General features: G+C 34.5%; 3 protein-coding genes across 3 annotated transcripts; 1 reads left to right on the top strand and 2 right to left on the bottom strand.

The window, feature by feature from the left end:
- Positions 1 to 5,399: 5,399 nt before the first annotated feature.
- LOC104117028 (ABC transporter B family member 28) lies at positions 5,400 to 14,568 on the top strand. The gene is made up of 17 exons (XM_009628008.4): positions 5,400 to 5,931; positions 7,413 to 7,600; positions 8,203 to 8,226; positions 9,129 to 9,230; positions 9,677 to 9,767; positions 10,455 to 10,555; positions 10,689 to 10,739; positions 10,841 to 10,969; positions 11,181 to 11,243; positions 11,325 to 11,604; positions 12,011 to 12,159; positions 12,263 to 12,352; positions 12,541 to 12,675; positions 12,765 to 12,821; positions 12,933 to 12,989; positions 13,869 to 14,159; positions 14,256 to 14,568. Exons 1-16 carry the CDS (start codon positions 5,532 to 5,534, stop codon positions 14,103 to 14,105), a joined length of 2,154 nt encoding a protein of 717 aa, XP_009626303.2. The 5' UTR covers positions 5,400 to 5,531; the 3' UTR covers positions 14,106 to 14,159; positions 14,256 to 14,568.
- LOC104117027 (uncharacterized) lies at positions 14,326 to 15,534 on the bottom strand. Its single transcript, XM_009628007.4, has 2 exons — positions 15,018 to 15,534; positions 14,326 to 14,918 (listed from the first exon to the last, which is right to left on the bottom strand). Exons 1-2 carry the CDS (start codon positions 15,474 to 15,476, stop codon positions 14,646 to 14,648), a joined length of 732 nt encoding a protein of 243 aa, XP_009626302.1. The 5' UTR covers positions 15,477 to 15,534; the 3' UTR covers positions 14,326 to 14,645.
- Positions 15,535 to 19,254: 3,720 nt separating this feature from the next.
- On the bottom strand, positions 19,255 to 22,784 carry LOC104117029 (calcium-dependent protein kinase 26). The gene is made up of 5 exons (XM_009628009.4): positions 22,643 to 22,784; positions 21,275 to 22,169; positions 20,885 to 21,181; positions 19,837 to 20,226; positions 19,255 to 19,740 (listed from the first exon to the last, which is right to left on the bottom strand). The coding sequence occupies exons 2-5, from the start codon at positions 21,861 to 21,863 to the stop codon at positions 19,490 to 19,492; spliced, it is 1,527 nt and encodes a 508-aa protein (XP_009626304.1). The 5' UTR covers positions 21,864 to 22,169; positions 22,643 to 22,784; the 3' UTR covers positions 19,255 to 19,489.
- Positions 22,785 to 23,315: the final 531 nt, after the last annotated feature.

Raw genomic sequence — 23,315 nt, 5'->3', positions numbered from 1 at the left:
GTTGATGAAGCTTGATATATTTTATAATACTATCTCTATTTGAATAAATTCTTGGCTTGAAACTTTCTATTACATTTCATATTGTGCTTGAGTGATGGTTTTTAATTAATCTATTATCATGTCTATATATTTTATCTCTAAGTTTTTCTTATATTAATTTTATAATTTTCACAGAGAAAATTTAATATGCAACAACTAATAACTAAAATAGTAGAGTGAAAGTTATTTTGTAGTAAACTATTAATTCAAGTCCATAATGTTGTTTGCCTGAGTTTTAATTCATACGGAAGAATTATTATATGTAAGATTATTGATTTTTAATAAATATATGCTTTCGAAATTTACTACCATTTAGCACAATTCAAACAAAACATACTTTAATTTAATTATTACTAGTCTTAAATCAATTAATTAATAATCTCAGGGGATGTTACTAGTTGGGTATTTTTTAATGTGCAACATATAATTGTATTAGGGAAAAAATTCACATAAGAATAACTGGGCTTCATACTTTTCAATTTTATAGCTCATATTTTAATTTACAACCAACTAGCCCAAAAATAATAGGTTAAGATTCAACATCCAACTCCAATAGGTTCTCAAAATTACTATTTAATTTTTAAAAAAGATTGCTTAACCTTTTAAATTAATTTTCGAATCAATAACTGTAACTCAAATATTAGTTAGATTTTTAATAAGCTTAAATATGTGGGTTTAAATTTCGAATTTAATTTTGTGAGAAATTTGGAGTGGGCATTATTTAGACTTGTTAGAAATAGTATAAGAAGGTTGTATATAAAATTTGAAGTTATTTAATGGAGATTTGGACTGGTTTTGAACAAGAATTGTAACTGAAAATCGTGGAAGAATTTCGTCTACAGACGCTTGTATAAAGGTGTATAAAAATGTATAATATTGTATAAGATGTATTTATACACTCATATACACTATTATGTGAGAAGAAGAGAGAGTGAAAGCAATGGTTGTGAGAACACAAATTTAACTCCATAACATTTAGAAGCAATGGTTGTAAGAACACAGATTTTGAATTTGCTAGTGCTTTCAAAATCTGTACAATATGGACTAGGTCAGGTAAAACTTAAAAATATGGGCTATTTTTTGTTATGATGTAAAGTCACGTGTATTTTCTTGCAATTCTTTCTTGTATTAGCAATAAGCAATTATTCCTTAGAGAAATAAATATAAAAATTAAGATTTTATTATAATAATATTATCAATGTAACACCCCAAAATTTTTTGAAGAACTTAAGTGTAAAGCCAGATAAAATTTACAAAGAAAATAATATTTCATGGTGCCGGACTAGGATTACGTGTTTGAGGATTGTAGAAATTCTTCGCAAGACCTTTTGAGTTGAACAGTGCACGGGAAAGTAAAAACAAATTTTTGGTAGCAAAGTGCATTTCTGCGGTTCATTATGCGACCGCAGAATCACTCTGTGGACCGCATAATGGCCGCAGAGTGAGGCAGTTAATTGGGTCAGTTGGAAGCAATTATGCGATCGACTATGCGACCACATAACTGTTATGCGGTGTACTATGCGACCGCATAACAGTTATGCGGACCGCAGACTCAGGCCGATTTTTGGTCATTTTGGATACCAATTATGCGATCGATATGCGGTCCGCATAACCATTATGCGGTTGCATATGCGACCACAGAACCTATTCCGGAGCTCCATTTTTGGGTTTTTAAAACCCGACCCTATTTCGTTAAATATACTCTTTGGGTCATTTTTGAGGTATTATATGATATTTTAGAGTGAGAAGGTGTTCCTCAATAATTGATTCTTCAATTCTTGCTCAAGTTTTAGAAGATTAAGAAGGGAAGCTCACTAGGTCTTCATTCTAGAGGTAAGATTATACACCATACACCCTAATTTCGAAATCTTCTAAAAATGGGTAACTAGCAAGATAATTTTTGGGCATAAGAGTTGTTTATTTTACATACATGTGTGTAACAAAGGGTGTAGGAAGATTGTTGAGCTAAAAATGGTAAAGATTGGGTTGTGGGATGATGGAATCCTTCATAAAAAGGACATTGAAACCTTATGCGCACCTAGTGTTTGATAAAATGCTCAAGTGAGCTAGAACCATGATCATCTTCCTAATTTTGATTCAATTTGTTATATTTCTACAATAGATTGAAGTTGCTAAGAATTCCGGAATATTTAGAGTGTAAGAAAGTTCAAGTGAGATATGTTGGCTAAACTTTCTCTCTTGGAATCGAACTCCATAATGTTCCCAAGAGTTTCAAAGTATGGATTGCGTATTAAAATATTGTGGCTTTGAATCGTATTTCAAATGAAAGCTAGTATGCCAAATTGTGTGAGAAAATCTCAATATTCTTAAGACTCATAATTGCTCATATGTGTACCTATAGTCTTGATTGAAAATGTATTATTGTTGATAACCTATAAAGATGGTTGGAAGTGAAATCAGTGAATTAGTGTGGCCAACGTGCCAATAGTGAAAGTTATACTTGTGACCAATGGTGCCAATGAAATGAGCTTTGATTCAACTATTCCAAAATTGACTTCGACAATATAATCGGCTAAAAGTTTATGAACTCAAGTGATGCCCATATGTGACTGTTATAGCTAATGCTATGCTCTGTAAGTAATTTTTAATGTATTTTGCGTTCTTACATATTCGTGAGTGAAAATTGTGTATGATTTTAACTTGTTCTTCGATTGCCAATCATTTTACTCCATTTATTGGAAAGAAATCGATTGTGTTTAAAGCCTTCATTACTAATAAATTTAGAGTTGTGATTTTCGGAATATTCTACTTATTGATAATTATGATGATGATCTATGAAAGGGAAAAAATAAAAGTGTGGAATATGAAATACGGCCATTGCGCCATGAATAAAGAATCATATGTATGGCCAAAAGAGCCAATGAAATAATAATGTTGTAAGTGGTTGAAAGTACGGATTAGGTGATATGTGGTGTGAAAGGTTATGAGATGTACGTATTTGTACTTTTGTTTTCAATGTGTTATAAAATCCTATGGACGGTCTATGAAACGCATAAGTATATTGTGTTATGAAACTCTATGGACGGTCTATGAAACGCATAGGTATATTGTGTTATGAAATCCTGTGGACGGTCTATGAAACACATAGGTATATTGTGTTATGCAGTACATTGTATTATGAAATCCTGTGGACGGTCTATGAACGCATAGGTACATTGTGATATGAAATCCTGTGGACGGTCTATGAAATGCATAGGTACATTATGTTATGAAATGCATTGTGATATGAAATCCTATGGACGGTCTATAAACGCATAGGTACATTGTGTTATGAAATCCATTTGTCATACAAAAATCCTGTGGACGGTCTATGAACGCATAGGTACATTGTGTTATGAAATCCATTGTGATATGAAATCCTGTGGACGGTCTATGAACGCATAGGTACATTGCGTTATGAAATGCATTGTGATATGAAATCTTATGGACGGTCTATGAAACGCATCGGTGCATTGTGTATAAGAGGTATAAATGTACGGTATGAATAAACACTATAGATGGTCTATGAAACGCATAAGTGTATAATATGATATGTGAACACTAAGGACGGTCTAATGAGACACATTATTAATGCAGACAATAGGTGCCCCTTTTGTTGTCCTTGTTTGTACATGCTGTTTCAATTACATTATATTATGTATTTCACGTATAGATCATATGGGCATTCTATTTTGAAAAAGGATTTCTAGTTATACATACTAGTGTTATTCGACAATACTAACGTCCATTTTGCCGGGGGCGCTGCATCTTTAATGGATGCAGGTGGTTCTACAGCAGGTGACATAGATCAATGATAGCAGTACATTCCTTTCAGCTGATTTGGTGAGCCCCACTTCATTTCGGGGTCATGTATCTTTTATTTTTCATGTACTTTGTGGTTGAGGTATAGCCGGAGCCTTGTTGCCGGCATTTCTATATTACTCTTCAGTTGTACTTAGAGACTCCGTAGACATGTTATGAGTGGTATTTGATGTTGGAAATTGGATTAGAACCGTTGGTATTTGGCAACATGTTTTTCATTAAATCTATAAACTCGTACTATTTTGAAAATATTGAATGATGCTGTTAATGGGAATGAAATGTAAGCGGTTAATGAAATCTCTTAAGTATTTGATTAACGGAGTACATCTCCTCTTTATTCACGGATGAATTTGGGTAGAATGAAATCTAACAGGCTTGCTCAGTCGGGTTCACTCGGTTGAGCGCCGGTCGCACTCCTCGGTTTTGGAGCCTGACAATCAAGTAAATTCAATAATTCTCAATTTTTTTTAAATATAAATCTTCCTGAAGTTGTTAATTTAGTTTAAGCAATTTATAATTCTAAAAACTATTTTTTCATTGATTTGATTCTCTCAAGAAACAGTAAAAAAATTATAAATCTGTAGCTTAAATTTTTCAATCTTTGTGGGACGAGCAAAATTTCTCTACATTTTGACCTCGTTAAGTCTACTTGGAGTCTTACTTTTTTTGTTTAAAGATATGTATGAATTTTCATACTTGTCAATTATTTTGTGCTTCTTTTTATATTGGTTATAATTGTGCTAACCCAACACATTACAACTTTCTGTGCATCTAGAAATGAAATGGATAATTTACAACTCACTATTTACCAAGATGTAATGATTTGAATTGATTATCCATACAAAAGATTCATAAATAAGCAAATTATATTAAAGTAAAATATAAAGACTAAAAAATAGATAATATGTTGGTGTAAACTTTTTGCTCAACAAATGACTCAAGTACAATTTTTATCTAATATTTTGTGATTTTTTAACATTTTATACAATTTTGTATTCAGAAACTTTGCACATAGATCAAGTGTTCAATAAATTATAAGTACCTTGTTTGAATTGTTTAAATAAAAATTGCTGCCAAGTTCTGGAGTTTTCTATATATTAAACCTTTTACACATATCAAGCCATTTACATGCCTTTTAAAAGCCTTTGACTATTATAATAGCTTGTTTGGCCGCAAAAATTAGCTTATTTCGAGAAGTAGTTTTTTTGAAAGTATTTTTTAATAAAAAATAGTTTATGTTTGATTAATTAATTTAAAAGACGCTTCTAGATAGTAATTAGTGTTTGATCGATCTTTTAAAAATTATTTATAAGTGTATTTTATTAAAAGTATTTTTTTAAAAAAATATTTTTAAGGAGAAACTATTTTTTTTTTATTTCTCAAAAACTGATTTTGCTTCTATTAAAAAAATATACTCTTTTCTTCTAACTTTGAGATTTTTTTTTTTTTTTTTAAAAGAAAAACAGGCTATAAGCCTTCTACATGCCTAACGTTACCAAACATAATTAACTGAACAGAAACAAAGGCGACAACGACAACTGACAAGTTGGAATTTGGACACTCCGGATAAAGTGAAGACAAGTGTCTTTCCTCTTCTTCTAGCCATTTATGTATAAAATCAAAATGAAAATCTAAAGAGCTCAATTTTCAAACGAAGCTCTTACACAAACATGGCTAGTACTGTAACTAACTCCTTCTGTCTTTCTCTCAACTCCGCCATTACACAACGGCGGCGCAATCAACAAGTCTTAATCCGGCGACCATCTCACTTCTCTATCTCTTCAACACAACGTCCGTTTCGTCCACATTTCATTAGTTGCCGGAAACTGAAACGGTACTCCGCGATATCTTCAGCTTACATTACAGGCCCTGCTTTTGATGCTATTGTTTCAGAAAACGATCCTAAATTCGAAGAATCGGATGATAGTTTAGTGGCAGTTGAGCCAATTGAAGTTATCAGTTGGGGTTTTATGTGGAAACTTGTTTCTCGCCACAAGTTGAAGCTCCTTGCTTCTGTTCTCGCTCTTATCGGCTGTACCACTTGTACTCTCACCATGCCTTTACTTTCCGGTATGCATTCTCTGAAAAATAGATAAAATTTGCTCCATCTGTTTTTTTTTTTTTTTTTTCCCATCTGTTTGAAATTTGAATAGTTCGATGAGTGAAATGTTTAATATAAATAGAACAGTATCAAATACTATATTATGTTAACGTCTCAAATTGGAAAGAATGTCATATAAGTTGAAAAAGGAGTACTGCTCCTATTAGGTTTTTACTTTTACTTTTTTTAGAAAAGAGTATTGATTTTCAGTAATTAGGAGGAAATAAAGTGCGAGCAATCACATTTTTTGAAAAGAGTTGTATTTCATAATGGATATTTCAGGGTTTAAGCCAGTCAGATGGCAACCTAAATCTTATTTCTCGTGTCAAATTTCAGTATTCAGTTTTAAAAACATGTATTTTCCACAAACTGTAAGATCAGCGAAAATGTTTGCTTTTTGTGGCTTGTCTAAAGCAATTAGCGTCGGAGAATTATAAATCTATTTAAAGATAATTGTTAAGCATGTCAGAGTGAGGATATGGAATATTCCTTCAAAATCTTTTGCTATTGAATTAAGTTCATCCAAGACCAGTTATCAACGAGTGGACTAGCTTTGGATTTTGTTAAGCACCTCTAGCTACATCATTTCAAGATGATGGATGTTTCTCTCTTAAACATGCTAATGCTAGAGATAATAGGGGTGTATGGAGAAGTGTTAAGTATGTTTAATTCACTTGACATTTAAGAATGACAAGGTTGAGCATGACAGAGTTTGCATATTCATTGTTTCGTTAGGCAACACAGTGGTCAAAACTACAGTGCAGTTGCATATTTGAATCATATAACTCATCCAGCCAAAAATTTAAGCAAATATTAGGCGTATATTATTTTATTTGCAGAAAAGTATAAGTTTTATATGTCGCAAGTTAAAGTTATTTGACCAATCAGAGCCAATTTTTTAAGTTGCCAATTGCCATTTCTGTCTGCTTATTTTGGTTGAAATGTTATAGCTTTGTACTTATATTTTGAAGAACGTAGCTTTGGTCTAGTGGTAAGAGTGTAGATTGTAATGTGTGGGTTTGGCACACGTCACAGATTCAAACCCCGCTGCAGACCAAAAACCTGGTATTTTAAGTGGAGTAGAGGAGCAGGTCCCGAGTTTTGCTCATTGCGCCACTAGTCCTCGGGGATTTCTCAGTTATCAAAAAATATATTTTGAAGAAAATCAAGCAGATGAGAATCTGTCATCCGCTTTCCAAGCAGAGGAGAAAAAGTGATTTTTGTCAATTAGCTTGGTAGTTCAAGATGCTACCACCCATATTAGGCAAGATTATAGGTGAAATTTCAGCACAAGTGAAAAGACACTATACTATGGTAGAGTGGTGGCACTAGACCAAATTTCTTGAAATACTAGTTAAAATGCTGATATCGAGTAAATATACCATTCATGTTTAAAAATATAAAATTAATGCTGCGTAGGCCTGACAATTGCCTGAGCTTATCATTGCAGGAAGATTTTTTGAAGTACTTATTGGAACAAGACCAGAGCCTCTGTTGGAACTGCTCAGTAAAGTGGGACTTCTATATGCACTGGAGCCAATTTTTACAATTATCTACGTGGTGAACATGAATTCCATTTGGGAGAAGGTTATGTCCAGCTTAAGGGCTCAAATTTTTCAGAGAGTACTGATTCAAAAGGTGAACGCCAAAATCAGATTAGGTGGCTGTCCAAATTTTAACTTGACGTATAATGGTTTGTTATAAGATGATGTAACTATAAACCGCATCTTAAACTTTGAATGCTATGTTTATGAATTATCAGCATTCAAACCTAATAGTGCTTTTGTAGCTTTTGTGACTAGGACAGTACTAAGTTGTATCATACTAACTTTCATGGATTTAAGGCATCACATCCTTTAATTATTTTATTTCTCGTGATTCCTTTGTATCTGTAGCATTCTGCTAATCTTGTTAAGAATCACAGCTTAAACCTTTTGAAATGGCAAAGGTCAAACAGTTGATTTACAGATTAGTATTTGACCCACAGAAAGACATATGTTGCTTTTGACTTCAACTGCTTTCGAAATGTTTGCCAAGATTTATTGTAGCATGGGAAAGATCAATCAACTGATTTTCCTGTCAAAAAAGATCAGTCAACTGATTTTTGAATAGTTATTGATGTACAAGAACATATATATTGCTATTTAGCTTCATCTGCTTTGGAAATGTTTGCCAAGATTTTCTGTGTGAACTCATTCAGCACGTCCTTTTTAATGCTTTACCTTTCTTTCTCTTTGCAGGTTGAGTTTTTTGACCGTTACAAGGTATGCTACTTCATTTGCTATGCTATATTTTCCGTCATAACAAGCTTGTACATGCCCTTGCGTGCTTGTGTGAATTCCAAATAGATTTTACTTTTAATTGTAATAAGGTCTAAGGATGTGCTGGTTAAAACTGCTTGCTTTTTAGGTCCCTTCATTTTGGCCATCTTGGTCTAAATAATTGCAGCTTTTGAGAGCACTACTTTTCATATATGCTGCTGTACAATTTCCCAGTTTTATTCAAGGAAGACCCCTCTACTATTAAGGAAGCAAAGTGCCTTTTTGTTCTGGAAAAATTCTTACACCTGTGGCTGTAATGGTTTTTGATTATTCTCCATTTGAGCGTCTGTATGTACTTCTTTCTGTATTTTTCATTTCATTTATATACAAATATTCCAGTTGCTTAAGAACCTTCTTCGAACAAACTTATCAAAGAAAAAAAAAAGAACATACTTTGAACAATACAGGAAAACAAGGGGAAAAAACAAAGACTTCGTTATTTTGTACAATATTTTTGCAAAGAACCAGAAGTTCTTATGTTATTAGTATACTGCATCTAGAAGGTCCCGTGTTGCCATTTTGGTTGCTTAAAGCTTCTAAATGTTTTGTAGAACATACCCGATGCAAGTATGTGTTATAATTTCTGAGGCAGCCTGTGAGCACTGTCGGTTTGCAACTTTGAATTAGGTTTTTCAGCTATAAGAGAGATCATATAACCCTGAGTAGATGATATTATGGCCTGCGTGGATGCTGTTGAGGAGGGTGGACTACTCAGTGTATATTTGGTCTCGCTCTTCCTTAGGCCTTCCAAGTTTGGCTGTCTACATAAGACTCATATGCTTGATATCTCTGTTTACTGATCTTCCTATGTCTACCTACTAATTCATTTAGCTTCCTTCTTGTAGGTTGGTGAGTTAACAGCTCTATTAACAACTGATCTTGGTTCACTCAAAAATATTGTCAGTGAGAATACTTCACGGGATCGTGGTTTTAGGGCATTATCAGAGGCAAGCTACTTTCACTAAATAAAAGTGAGCTTTATATTTTATTTTATTTTTGAATCAGTTCTCTTTCTCTTTGATTGCGAAGTGAGTCTAACGTTGGACCGTCGGAACAATTTCAATTTTCTTTTCCTTGGGTAAAATTTCCCGATGTTCCTTTTCCCGAATTTTTTGTTCTTAAATCCCCCCTTTTTTATAAGGTAAAAAAATCCCTTATTTAGACAAACTACTCTTTGCTGATTTATCTTAGAAATGTGTTTATGGTGAGACATCAATTGCATGTTTCTTGACTCCAAATTTTCAGCTCTCATTTTCTGCGAGTGCTTTCCCTTAATGACGCTCAAATTGCATTGTCCTTTAACTTTCTCTCTTCCCTCCCATCCACCTGCTTTTTCTCTGTGCATACCTTGCATGATGATCTTTCACCTAGCTGGATTCTCTTTTTCATGCAGGTGGTTGGAACATTGTCCTTATTGTTTGCTCTATCTCCCCAGCTTGCTCCAATTTTGGGCGTACTCATGCTCGCCGTGTCTATTTTAGTCGGTAAATATTTTATTTCTGATATTACTGGCTTTTCTGTGCACTCTGACATGCTATAGGTATGGCTATTACCTTAGTTTAATTCACAGTTTCTCAGTGTGCCCTTAATAGTTGTAATCATAATAAAACAGTAATACATTCTTCAGCTTGAATTATATAACTTAATTAATATATTTTATAAATTCTAGTAGTGTCACTTCAGCTTGATTGTATTGACTAGATGTGCTGATTAGTTATACTCCCTCCGTTCCAATTTATATGAACATGTTTGACTGGGCACGGAGTTTAAGAAAAAATGTAGACTTTTAGAATTTGTGGTCTTAAACAAGTCAAAAATGCGTCCAGAATATTTGTGTGGTTATAAAAGCTTCTCATAAATGGTAGAATTGGAAGTTTAAGCTAAATTGTTTCCAAATTTAGAAATGGGTCATTCTTTTGGGAACGGACAAAAAGGGAAATAGGTTCATATAAACTGGAACGGAGGGAGTATTACTTAAGATCATATCTATCTTGATAAATGCTAAAGAAAAGAAATGCCACATCAGAATTCAAATATGGTTTCTTGGTAACAAAGGCGCAAGTAATAGGTCGAAATGGAAATGCAGAAGAAGATAATTGATGGGTTTTGGTAATTACTGGTATTCTGTTTGAGTTGTCTGTTCACCTTCCTAATGGTTGTGAACTTATTAGCTGTGTACAAGAGGACAACTGTAAATGTCTTCAAAGCTCATGGACTGGTCCAAGCATCCATAGCTGATTCTGTGGCCGAATCATTTTCTGCCATTCGCACTGTAAGTTCATGATCTATAGCCCATTCAGATTTTACCTCAACTTCTGTAACTATAACTACTAAATTTCAGATTTTCATGTGATGCCCCTGCACTTCTTTGGTGGTAATGAATACGACACTGACCTCTTCTGCAGGTGAGGTCATTTAGTGGGGAGAAGCGTCAGATGTCAGTGTTTGCTCGCCAGGTAACTTAGAGGCTATATGATTTTCTTAGATTCAGAGTAAGGACTAGTTTATCATAGTTGCTGTTCTAGAGATGCTAGAGTGTATTTGTGGAGTTTGACAGGTACTCGAGTATGAGAGTAGTGGCATAAAGCTTGGAACCTTCAGATCCTTCAATGAGTCAGTGACTAGGGTGGCAGTTTATATCTCCTTGATGGCTTTATATTGTCTTGGTGGAAGCAAAGTAAAGGCAGTAAGTACTTTAAGCAAAGTTATGGATATTTATATCATCAAGAGTTTATCCATCTTAAGCTGTAATTTGTTTTCAAGTTTTGAGTATGTACATATGGCTGCACGTTTTTCTCCATCCAATAGTAATTTTAATGATATCTGGAATAATCTTCGTCTTATGGATTTGATTTTATTTGCATATTAACTGATAATTCAAATTTTATCATATGTAGGGTGAAATGTCAGTGGGAATTGTGGCTTCATTTATCGGATACACTTTTACATTAACTTTTGCAGTGAGTAATTCTCGGTGCCGTTGCTCTCTTAAATTCCCACTTTTATGTTCCTTCATCTGCTTGACAGATAATGCATTATAGGTTCAAGGCCTCGTAAATACCTTTGGAGATCTTCGTACAGCTTTTGCAGCAACTGAGAGAATTAACTCTGTTTTGTCTGGAGCTGAAATTGATGAAGCGCTTGCATATTCTTTAGAGAAAGACATGAAGCAAAAGAAGGTCCGTGATGAGGCTTTAGAATTATACTTGGTGAATGGTTCTAATGAGAAGAAACAATCTACCAAAACAAGATACATGTCTTCCTTAAAATTGGGTAGCAGTGTGCGAAGCCTTGCAGAGACAGGTGATATCTGTCTTGAAGGTATGTACTTTTGCTATATCTGTTTATTTTGTGCTGCTTGTACAATACTGTAAAAAATGGGCATAGTATTTATTTTGAAAAGTCTATAAACTGGGTACAGATAACAAGTTTTGACAATGGATTTAGTTCCTTTTTAGATGGGGGAAATCTATAAGGTAGATCTTTCTGTAACTTTTTGTCAAGGAGATTTTCTGGTCTCTTTTCAGTAAAATGAGTTGCTTATGAAGACTGCTATTGTTTAGGAGAAACATATCTTATTCTTTTCTGTTCATCCATGATTTCAGAAATATGGCCTTCAAAATTCTTCCCATCGTCTGAAAAAGAAATTGGGGGGGGGGGGGGGGGAGGGTAATGGAAAATGCACCATTTGTCAATTAATAAAATGCTTTTCATATTTCGTTCGCAGATGTGTATTTCTCGTATCCAGTGAGGCCTGATGTGGAAATCCTTTGTGGTCTTAATTTAATGCTAAAATGTGGAACGGTTACAGCTCTGGTGGGACCAAGTGGTGCAGGGAAAAGTACAGTAGTACAACTATTAGCACGTTTCTATGAGGTCTACTTTCTATATCTATTTGAATATTCCTTAATACAAGTTTTTGTGGTCCTTCTAGGAAGGTCTAAAGGTAAATATATCAGTCAATAACCTGACCTTGCAGCCAACTCGAGGCCGCATAACTGTTGCAGGAGAAGATTTGCGAACATTTGATAAGAGCGAATGGGCACGGGTTGTCTCTATAGTGAATCAAGTATGTGTTGCTCTTTTCTTTCCAAAACTCACTGTTTAAGCAGTGAGACACTACTCTCAGGGTCATCATGAAGTTCTCTTTGACCGAAGATTTAACTTGAAATCAAATTCTGGATGCTCTCAGTGGTTATTTTGAGCCTTGTAATCACTTTTTATTTGTTGCTGACATGCATAAAAACTCGCTTGTAGGAACCTGTTCTTTTCTCTGTATCGGTTGGAGAAAATATCGCTTATGGTCTCCCTGATGAGTATGTATCCAAGGACGATGTAATAAAGGCAGCCAAGGCTGCCAATGCTCACGAGTTCATAATTTCAATGCCACAGGTTTGTCATTTCTGCCAGGTTGCTCCCTGTGCCCTTCTATTTCATATTTGCACCTATTCCGCTAATTATCTCTCGAAAAAAACTGACAGGGTTATGACACATTAGTTGGTGAACGTGGTGGTTTATTGAGTGGTGGACAGAGGCAGGTAATAAATTGATTTGCTGTTTATGCGTGCACTTATCAGAGCTTTTCATTTTTTTTTCTCGCTACACGAGTTTACAGAGTTCTTTTGACTGTGCCATCTTTCCATTTTCAGAGAATTGCTATTGCAAGGGCTCTACTGAAGAATGCCCCTATTTTGATTCTCGATGAGGTAGTCTTTGCCCCCCATTTGCTCCCTCTCTGTCCATTGACTATCACACCGTATGCTCTATGATACAGTTCTGTGGGTGGCCTTAGTATCTTCTTTCTCATTGTAAACTGGTTTAGCCTAAATTATATAGGCAGATTTAAACATTTTATTGTTGTGGCATTACAAGCATAGTCCCTACAGTTCCGTGGGTGGCCTTAGTATCTTTTCTCTTTGCAAATCTGGTTTAGCCTAAACCCTATCTGCTCTAGGAAGACCGTGGTCATTATTTATGTTATAGAATAATACCCATCCAGCTGAACTCAGACAAGAAAAAGCTAAGTTGCTCGGACACGGGTGCGGGTGTCCGACACGGGTGCGGATCTAGAGGTCGGATCTTTCAAGATGTAAATTTTAAGATTCGGGGATACGGATCCTAGTACGGATACAGGTGTGGGGATCCGGCTAAAAATAATTTTAAAAAATATAAATCTCTCTAATTTATGAGAAATTTTGTGGAATACTTACGTATAGCTTGTAAAGTGTGGATTTCCTTTTTATTCTCAAGTTGTAGATAGTAAAAGATTGATTTCCTAGATAAGATATGCTATTTTCTTCAAATTTACCCTAGTTTTAGTTCTGATTTCGGTAATCAAACTGTATCTCGTCTCGAATTTTTCTGTCCGTCGGGGTCAAAGTACCCAAAATTGTTTGCCTAGATCCGGTACGGATCCCATACCCACACCCATACTAGTGTCGTGTCGACACGGGTGCGGCACCTAAACTGCCATGTCGGAGCAACTTAGAGTAAAAGTATGAATGGCAAATCCTTAGGTATTAGAGGGTATTGTGATACTACATATGTTTGATGAAATATGTCCTTGCTTTCTGTTTTTTCTGCAGGCCACTAGTGCTTTAGACACAGTAAGTGAGCGTCTAGTCCAAGAAGCACTGGACCGTCTGATGAAGGGACGAACAACTTTGGTAATTGCTCATAGATTGAGCACAGTTCAGAATGCAGATCAAATTGCTCTTTGTTCTGATGGGAAGATTGTGGAGTTGGGAACACACTTTGAGTTGTTGGAGAGGAAAGGCCAATATGCTTCTCTGGTTGACACTCAGAGGCTCGCATTTGAATAATGTATAGCAGTTCGTTTTTGCTAGTTTTTCAGAACAATTTCAGAAGCAGAATATGTGAGTTATGCTAATTTAAATTGGTTGTCTTGCTTTGAAAGCTTTTTCAACTGTGTTCGACCACACCTAAACATTCTGATCCTGACTTCTTTCCAGATACAGCATGATATTGTGCACTGCAGGGCAAACATTAGGGATCGAATGTTGAATGGAAGGAGGATGGATATAGCAGAAAGAAAAACAGAGAAACAAGTCTCTTTTTTTCTTTTGAACATAACAAGCTTATACAAAGTTTACATGCTATAAACAACTGATGTAAAATATAGTATGATTGTACTGGTTACTGTAAAGCCTGTATCATTGGATATTCACACGTCCGATGCTCCCATGAATTCTACACTTTCTGTATTACAAATCTCAATATTAAATGTTTTATAACTTCAAATGAGATTGCATCTTTAATATGCAATTTCTTGGTCTTTCTTTTTTATTTTATCTTTGAGAGCTATACATTGTATCTCACATAACTGTTGCTTAGCAAAGTCTCTAGGTACTGGAAAATGAGATTTTAGCATTCATTTTCGCAAGACATTCTGTTGGAAGGCTAAGGAATGTATTCATAAACAAGTCGTCAATAGGTTCAACTGTTGCCACCCCAACAAGTGTGCACCTTCCTTCTTCATTTAGCCTCTCCCCTCTTCCTTCTCTAATTCTTCCCTTCGTTTCTTCTGACGTTAAAAGCGTCTCCACAAGCAATGGCGGCGCTCTGTAGATGGTTCCAACTGAAAACCAGAACTTGGCCTTGAACTCCAGATTGACCTATTAAAGTTATAAGCTTGAAAATTAATTTCTCTTTCTACTTGATGAATTCATATATTTCTGCTACAAGGGCAATTAAGTAAGAGGTAAGCAATGTACCTTGCCAGTTTCTTGGCTAACATATCCTCTAAGGAGCTCGGGGACAACATCAATTTTCAGAAAAGGGGGCAATGGTAATCCCAAGAACTTAGCAGTTGCAGATGTTAATGGAGGAATGTACAACTTTTCCAAGTCAAAATCAACGGCAATTTCCTCGCTTGACTCAATTCTTTTGCCAGTTCCAGTACCTGAACCTCCTTTGGCATTATACACAAAATCTGGGTATCTGGAAATACCAAGTTTGCAAGCTTCAAAAGTCTTGAAGTCCACATTGTATGTACCAGTTCTTGGAATTGTTGTTTCAGTTACAGCACCAGTAGACCGCGGCTGTTGCTGTGAACTTATGATGTTGATTCTGGGTTTTAACTGAAGTGAGGAAAATGAAGATACTTGTCTTGATTTCGTTTTGGGAAGTTGGCAGGAGAATTGAGCAGTTGGTGAGTAAATTTGAGACCCCATTTTGTTAGTGTCTTGCTTGTAGGAGAAAGAGAAGTGGCAGATTTATGTCTTTTATGTGAACCTCAAGTTGGAGTAGACATGTCCAATTTGTGTCCACGAGTTAGGATCTTATCATCATATGTTGGGCAAAAGTCCCAGGTCCTTGCATGCTTATGACTTAGTATGAGTTATGATTGCATTATATTCAAGGCTTTAATAATAGCTCTAGATTAAATTTTCTTCAAATTTGGAACCATGCATTTTAGGAATAAATATATTTGAAAATTGGATATTTGTTTCTTTATCAGTTTGTGATGTCAATATTAGAAAGGTAAGTCTGTAATGTGTTCATCGTTTTACTTGAGAAGTAACCATCGTTCATTTTTTAACTTTACTACAGTATGCTTTTAGCAATATTTAGGTTAAGCAAGAAAAACATAGTTTTAGTAGCTCTATCGTACTAAAGAATAATATTTAATCTAGTTTATTTTCTAAATAACGCATCATGGTAATACAATGTAACGATGTATTACTAATATTTTATTACCATACACTCGTTGCATTTTGGTTTACGGTAAAAACTTAGCTGCATTTTCTGGTGTTTATATCCAATGGTATTAACTTACCATGATGAAGTCATAAAATAAGATGAAATGTGTATTAATTAACTATGGTTCAGTGTTAAGAGTCGCATGTCAAGACATGTATTATCTATTTAATAGTTTGGTGTAAACACTGGGTGCTGTAAATTTTGCTAGCGATTTAATTACTTTAAGATAGTTTACTAGTTTAAAGACAACTTTGCTAATATTAGTAAAATCGATACCTAAGGTATACTATTTGAATTATTATAGCGGAAAAGAGCCAAAAATACCCCTAACGTATTGAAAATGGCTCAAAAATGCCCTCCGTTAACCTTTTGGTCTAAAAATACCCTTAACGTTTTATTTTTGGCTCACATATACCCTTAACGTTTTATTTTTGGCTCACATATACCCTTGAAACTAACAAAACATGGATGGTAAAATTTTGGCAAACCTTCCATCAATATACCATATATTGTTTTATATGTATTTTATACCACATATATAAATTATATATATACAACATATTTTCGTTTTTTATTATAGCTAATTTTACTTTTTCATTTATTTTTTTAATATATTTTTACCAACTTGAAACTACTCCCTAATTTGAATGAGTAGTTATTATTTTTATATTTTTATTTTTTTAATATAGCTAATTATAAGATATCTATATTTATTAATTATTAATTTAAATAGAGTAACCAATTAATTCAAAATTTAAAAAGGTTTTTTTAAGTTAAAAAGGTACTAGTTTGTTTTGTCTTAATAATGCCACTTGGCTTTTTGTGGTTATGCCACTTGTCTTAATAATGTGCTTTTGCCTCTCCTTTTATTATATATAGATATGTGATAAATTATATAATAGTGGTATATATAAAGTATAAAATACACAACTTTAAAGAATATGTATGGTATATTTTGTTTGTTTACATGTCTTATGATGTATATACATAATTTATATATGCGGTATAAAATACATATAAAAAATATATGGTATATTGATCGAAGGTGAGCCAAAAATTTATCATCCATGTTTTGTTAGTTTCAAGGGTATATGTGAGCCAAAAATAAAATGTTAAGGGTATATATGAGCCAAAAATAAAATATTAAGGGTATTTTTAGACCAAAATATTAACGGAGGGCATTTTTGAGCCATTTTCAGACTTCTAAAGTGGATATTACAGTAAACTAACAATATGACATGCAAGCTTAACATCTACAGAAACTTGTAAATGAACATTATAGTTCTATAGAAAAACTTACTATTTAAAGTTGGGATTTTATTTTCTCTTTCAAATTATAAAGATGGTCATCATAAGAAAACAAATTATTCAAAATAAAGATAGTAAGAAATGTTTGTTGGAAATAATTTTCTTTTATCCTGTGGATTGTACTCCAAAAAAAAGTTTGTTATGACTGAAACTCACATGCTATAATAAACTCAATTTACTTATCAGATTAATTTTATATATCATTTAACATGACCGATTAAACCATCCTAGAAAGATAATGATGCGAAATTTTGTTTTTAATTAACTGATCAGAAGGTCCCAATTTAATGAATACTTGCGTTGCTACTTTTTCCCTTTGCTGTCATTTTATTATGATTCTAGAGGTTTAATAACTGCAGGTACAAGCGTTAAGACAAAAATCTCTCAAGTTCAAATGAATCAAATCACATCAAAATGAGGGTTTGCGTCCAAAACTTAAATGATGGTATCTATGTGATGTCCTAGTGATCAATGATGTATGAACAAATATTGCAGACCAACATTTAAATCTCAACATAGATAAAAAAAAACACTAGTGATTACTATTCGTCTACCTAAGACTGGTGGCAAGGTTATCTAATATCGATTTTAGTGAAAGATACGTAGTGATATGCCATTGAATAGTTGTGATGCGCTTAAATTCAACTTCTTTGGATGGTTGTTAGTTGTTACCTATTGTGTTGTGTTGTATTGTTACTTAAAATACTATGTTTGTTTTTATCATTTCTTAAATTTTATTGTGTATGTATTATTAAATCTGTTTCTATGTAACGACCGATTTGGTGTGATCGCATTGTTATCTTGCGTTTTTCTCTCATCTTGCCCTTATTATTAAATAATTCAATTTTATCCTTTATCCTGCCTTTTTATTTAATAATTCTACTTTGAACCCTATTTTTTCTTTGTAATATCCTTCATATTATTGGTATGTGATATCATTAAATGAAAACAAATGATACAATCTATTCAAACATTATAAATAATTAATACAATATGACACCTTATGAAATGATACGAGCATCCAAACAAGTTGTTGCCCTATAAAACAAAACAATGATGTGCAATACATGGAATTATAAGAGCTTAACTCGGACTTCATTTAAAACAAAGTCTACAAGAAAGCGTTCCTACAAGGACAAAACCAAAAGGATATCATAGAGTGGTGGAAAGCACAAACATGACAAATTATGATTAGTGAAAATATGTCGCTTATGAACAAAAAACAATTCTTAGTTGAATGGTCCCGCCACCATCTATATCCACATTTTCCCATTATTATGTCAATGTGTAGGCCTAATTGCTGGTATTGATACCAAATTTTGATTCTCCATATGGCCATGTAGGGGTGGGAACAAGATCACTCCCCATTCTAAAAAAGAGGTCCTCATAAACTATACTAGTTTTTAATTAATAGTTTGGAGCATGTCATACCCATCATTTTGTCTACCACCTGTACCTGCTCACATGGTTACAGATTGGATAACTTATATACTAGTATATTATTACTTTGAGAAGCAAAAAGCCTACACCAAAAACAACTCTAAAGTCAGCTCTTTGGCAATCACAAACAAGAAAGGATTAATTGTATTATATTGAAGTAAATGAGAGTACAACTCAAGCCACACTTGAAACTCTAAAACATATTATATGTTCCATGCACTGAGAAAGTAAAAACAAGTTGCACTATATAGTAACCCGCAATAATATACAATAGAGAGAAAAATTCTTTACACTGCCTGTTTATGTAACTTAAACTCTTAAAAATAATGTTCTACATTTATCATGTGCAGCCATGCTTGAAACTCAAAACTCTAATTAAAGACCTTGCAGCAATAACAGGCTATTGTTTTTTATATAAGCTTCAGCATTTGAGAAAAAAAGTTAACGCATCTAGTCATAATTTTATGTCAAACACTCGCATTCGGACAACAGCAGATGAGATGGCCATGCAAACTCAGAATATCAACTACTGTAAACTTTCTACACATGGAAAACATCATTGATAGTACCACATTACCAAAATCAAACTTGTGAGTTGCGAATAAGCTTGAGGGTTTAGTCCGCAAGCTCATGAATCTAACATGTTACATGACCTCATTAAGTGAACATACTAGTTAATGACTCTTTTTCTCAGCACAAGTTACTGGTCAGTTCGCCCATAATGTCATCTACGCTTTCAACAGACAAGAGAAGACCTGAGTGATGTGGCGGTAGGAAGACACGTGCATGATGACCATCGGATAACTGATTCAGTTACCATAATATCAAGCTGCTCAAATTCACCAAGACCAATTGTATGGTTCCTCCTGCTCTGAATGCCTAGGGTTCTAGATCCATTTGATCCACTCTTTCTAACCTCTACTGTCTTCTCTCTTACCACTTCTACAGGAGAGTCTGACAACATAAACACCTTCCCCACACTGGCATCTGCAACACAAGTAAAATAGGTTTTAAATCCTAGGAGTCCAGTATATAGTGGTATACTTTTTAAGATGAAACTAAAACAGAAAACTGTAAAATTACCTTTATGAAGTAAATCTACATCAGATGCTCTTACAGATAAATCCACTTCATAACTCCCTTGATCAACAACTAAACTCGAGCCGAAGAATGTAAAACTCGGCAATGTTGGAACTGGAGTAGCAAACTCATGGCCATTTGATCCACCAGTACTACTGAAAGAGAATACAGCCGATTCATAGGAAGTTGTTGATTGTTCTGTTAGTAAAGTAGAAAATGATGGGCGGCACATGAATTTTGGCGATTGGGCATCACATAAGACGGCAGAACCTGTGCCAAAACTGATATCCTGATTCCTAGCCATAAGCGAAGAGCAGTAGGAGCCTTCATCTGAGTGCACTTTAAAGCATGGCTCATTGAAATGCGATGAGCTATCCCGTACCCAAGCATGATCTGTTTAAGTGTCAAATCATGAAGTCTGAGGTAAGACAGAAGAAAGCTGACGGACTGATACATCCTCAACTGCTTCACTACTTAGATAGAAGGAAAAACCTTAAGAACTGAAAAATCAATGTCAAACAGAGCAAATCAGTTAGAAATTGGATCTTTCAACGTTCTTTTCAGCTTACATAAGAAAAATTTGAGAAGCGGGAAGCTCGCACACACAAGGTGTGGTTTAAGATTTGATATATCATGTCGTAGAGCCTAGGTGGTCAGAGATATAGTACAGCTGTGCTATATCTGTTTTTACCCCAATTTCACATCCACAGGAATAAGAATGATTGTTGAGAAGAATACAAGATAATAAGTCCTTCAGAAATTCACCAAGCTGATGCAGTAACATTTCTAATGGATTCTAGATATTCTGGTTTTCACAGTTTGCTATCCACTTACACACTTAGTAGGTTCATTCTCTTAATTCACAAGCTGCTAAGCTTGATATTTCTAACCTTTCAAATTAATTACTGATGTCCAACACAAGTAAATCAGCATTCTCCTGATGCATCAAGCATCATTCGTCAGCTCTGTTTTCTTTATCAAGATTATTCATCAGTTCTATCTAGGTAACAGTATAATGAGTTTCATATTATATCTTGCCTCGATAACCTACCTAGAATATGCTGAGTTGTAAGCCTCTGAGAAGGATCTTTACATAGCATTCCTTTAATCAACTCTTTTGCCGAAGATGATATTGTATCCCAGCGATCAGAAGGAAACCACAAATCAGCTGCCCTAACAGCATCAAATATCTTAGACTTTGTCTTCCCCCAAAATGGTGGTATTCCACTAAGAAGAATGTACAGAATAACGCCAGCACTCCAAATATCAGCTGCTTGATTATAACCTCCTGCTAGGACCTCTGGAGCTATATAAAATGGGCTGCCAACAGTACCATGCAAACTTTCACCTGCAATAAGAAAGTTGAAAATGCACAAAATAATTTCAAGATAAGGTATATAATAATGTTGTGTATTAGGTTTTCAGGGAAACGAGAAAGTACCTGGCTTGATGTAGGTTGCAAGACCAAAATCAGCTAATTTTATCGGAGAAGAAGAACCCTTTGTAGCCAAGAGAATGTTCTCTGGCTTCAGATCTCTGTGTACGATGCCTTTCTGATGACAGTACATCACCACTTCCATTAGGTCATGGAAGAGAACCCTGGCCTCAGCCTCAGAAAATCTCCCATGCCTCTCCAGCTGATGGAAAAGTTCTCCCCCGGCACAAAGCTCCATTACTAGATGTACATAAGTTTCTTCCTCATAAACTGCCTTGAGATCAACGACGTTTGGGTGGCCAGAGAGCCTGGTCATTATTTCAATTTCAAGCTTGACACTTCGCACATCCTCCTGTGTCACCAATCTATTTTTTGCAATGGATTTGCAGGCCAATACCTCTCCGGTGAACTTGTCAGAGCATGTCCTTATTATCCCAAACTGGCCCCAGCCCAGCTGTTCTCCAAGAATGTAACGATCATGCAGATTAGCACTATGATTTGCATCCAAAATGGTTTCACTCAAGTTTGCAACTTTATAGCAACTACATGAACAGAGTGATGATTCAGCATTGATGTCGCTCTTGGCAACAGCCATACGAGAATTGAACCAGAGGATACCAATCAAGATCTCACAACTTTTGTTTCCCCAATCTTGAAATTACTGACTACCCTTCCAAGTTTTACCCTTTCCAACAAGTGGGAAAGCTAATTGTTCAAGTCAAAGTAATTGATTTTAGTTCACATAAGAATGGACCAAATCAATTTGGTCAACATATTCAAAGAAGCTTCCTACAGCAAGATGGTTCAACTAATCTGGCCATTCTGCCCAATTATAACCTCATCACAGTATAAGATCAAACTCTAAACTGCAAATTCTTCCATTCTTCCAAATCAGCTGGATCTGAAAGGTCAAACATTGTTCACAAATTCAATTTCAAGTTTACATACTGGAAATGGTAGTTCATACTCTTTATAAGAAAATAACTTTCAGAAAAAACACATTCTCAAACAAAATTCAGCTAAGCATATTTTTGGACAGATCCTACAACTATCAATAAGTTTAAAAAATGAAAACAGCAAACCAAAAGAAAAAGATAAAAAGTACACATTTTCAAAACTAAAGTGGACTAGCCAATAAAAATCAAAGTATAGTTCACCAACACAAACAATTCAGCAGCCTGATCAATTCCCACAAACAAATTAGAAAACACTCAGTAACAGAAAAAAATGGCTCCCAGAAACAAATTCAAACTGACATCAAAAAAGAGAAAAAGACCCAGATCCAAAATATTCTTGAAAAACACAAAAGATTAAAACTTTATTCAAATAAAAAGTAAAAGATACAAGTACAAAGAAGGGGTAAGCCAAAATCACCTGTGGAGTGGGGCTATTTGGTCGCCTTCAAAGTTAAAGCTTAACCCGACCCCCCTACACAAACTGGAAATGGGGAGTATTTGGGTTGTACGCAGAGTCCTTTCTGTTGTGCAGTGTTTTATTACTATTGTTTTTCTTTTGTGGGGTTATGGACTTATGGTAGTGCTTTGTTGTTTCGTTGGGTTCCTTTCCTTTTTGAATTTAAAGAGTTGGGATTAAATTATCATTGTTTTTTATACTATTCGCAAGACCTACCTTTCTGAGTTGTACATAATAATAATGGAGATACCTCTTACTACTACTTTAAAAATGACATCAGCACCTCTGACAACTCCCAATTTTAGGTAGCTCTTATTAATAATCTTTTTGCTAAGAATTAAAAAAATGAATTAAAAGAGGGATAGACTAGCGTTTTTGGTTTTGATACTAACCACTAGGTCGTTTGGTTCGAAAGACAAGTTACGCCGTAATTTGTTATAATTAGTTAGGCTGAAATTAGTTATTTTGTTATTATTTTTTATTGAGTGTTTGGTAAATAATAATAAACCCAACTTAATCCTATAAGTGAGGTATAGGAAGGGAAGTGTATACACAAATCTTATCTCGATCTCGTGAAGGTAGAGATGTTATTTCCAATAGACACTCAGCTCAAGGAACTTATTGAGTGGTTGGT

The sequence above is a fragment of the Nicotiana tomentosiformis genome, chromosome 3 (assembly GCF_000390325.3).
Source record: "Nicotiana tomentosiformis chromosome 3, ASM39032v3, whole genome shotgun sequence".
NCBI classification, from domain to species: Eukaryota; Viridiplantae; Streptophyta; class Magnoliopsida; order Solanales; family Solanaceae; genus Nicotiana; species Nicotiana tomentosiformis.
The sequence above is the reverse complement of the archived record's forward strand: the minus strand, read 5'-3'. Positions and strand labels throughout refer to the sequence as shown.

Coding starts and splice junctions, on each gene's coding strand:
- LOC104117028 (XM_009628008.4), top strand. CDS start 5,532: ATGGCTAGTACTGTAACTAACTCCTTCTGTCTTTCTCTCAACTCCGCC. Junction 5,932..7,412: donor CACCATGCCTTTACTTTCCG/GTATGCATTCTC, acceptor TTATCATTGCAG/GAAGATTTTTTGAAGTACTT. Junction 12,676..12,764: donor TCATAATTTCAATGCCACAG/GTTTGTCATTTC, acceptor AAAAACTGACAG/GGTTATGACACATTAGTTGG.
- LOC104117027 (XM_009628007.4), bottom strand. CDS start 15,476: ATGGGGTCTCAAATTTACTCACCAACTGCTCAATTCTCCTGCCAACTT. Junction 14,919..15,017: donor TTAGCCAAGAAACTGGCAAG/GTACATTGCTTA, acceptor TAACTTTAATAG/GTCAATCTGGAGTTCAAGGC.
- LOC104117029 (XM_009628009.4), bottom strand. CDS start 21,863: ATGGCTGTTGCCAAGAGCGACATCAATGCTGAATCATCACTCTGTTCA. Junction 21,182..21,274: donor TGCAACCTACATCAAGCCAG/GTACTTTCTCGT, acceptor TTCTTATTGCAG/GTGAAAGTTTGCATGGTACT. Junction 19,741..19,836: donor TGTAGATTTACTTCATAAAG/GTAATTTTACAG, acceptor CTTGTGTTGCAG/ATGCCAGTGTGGGGAAGGTG.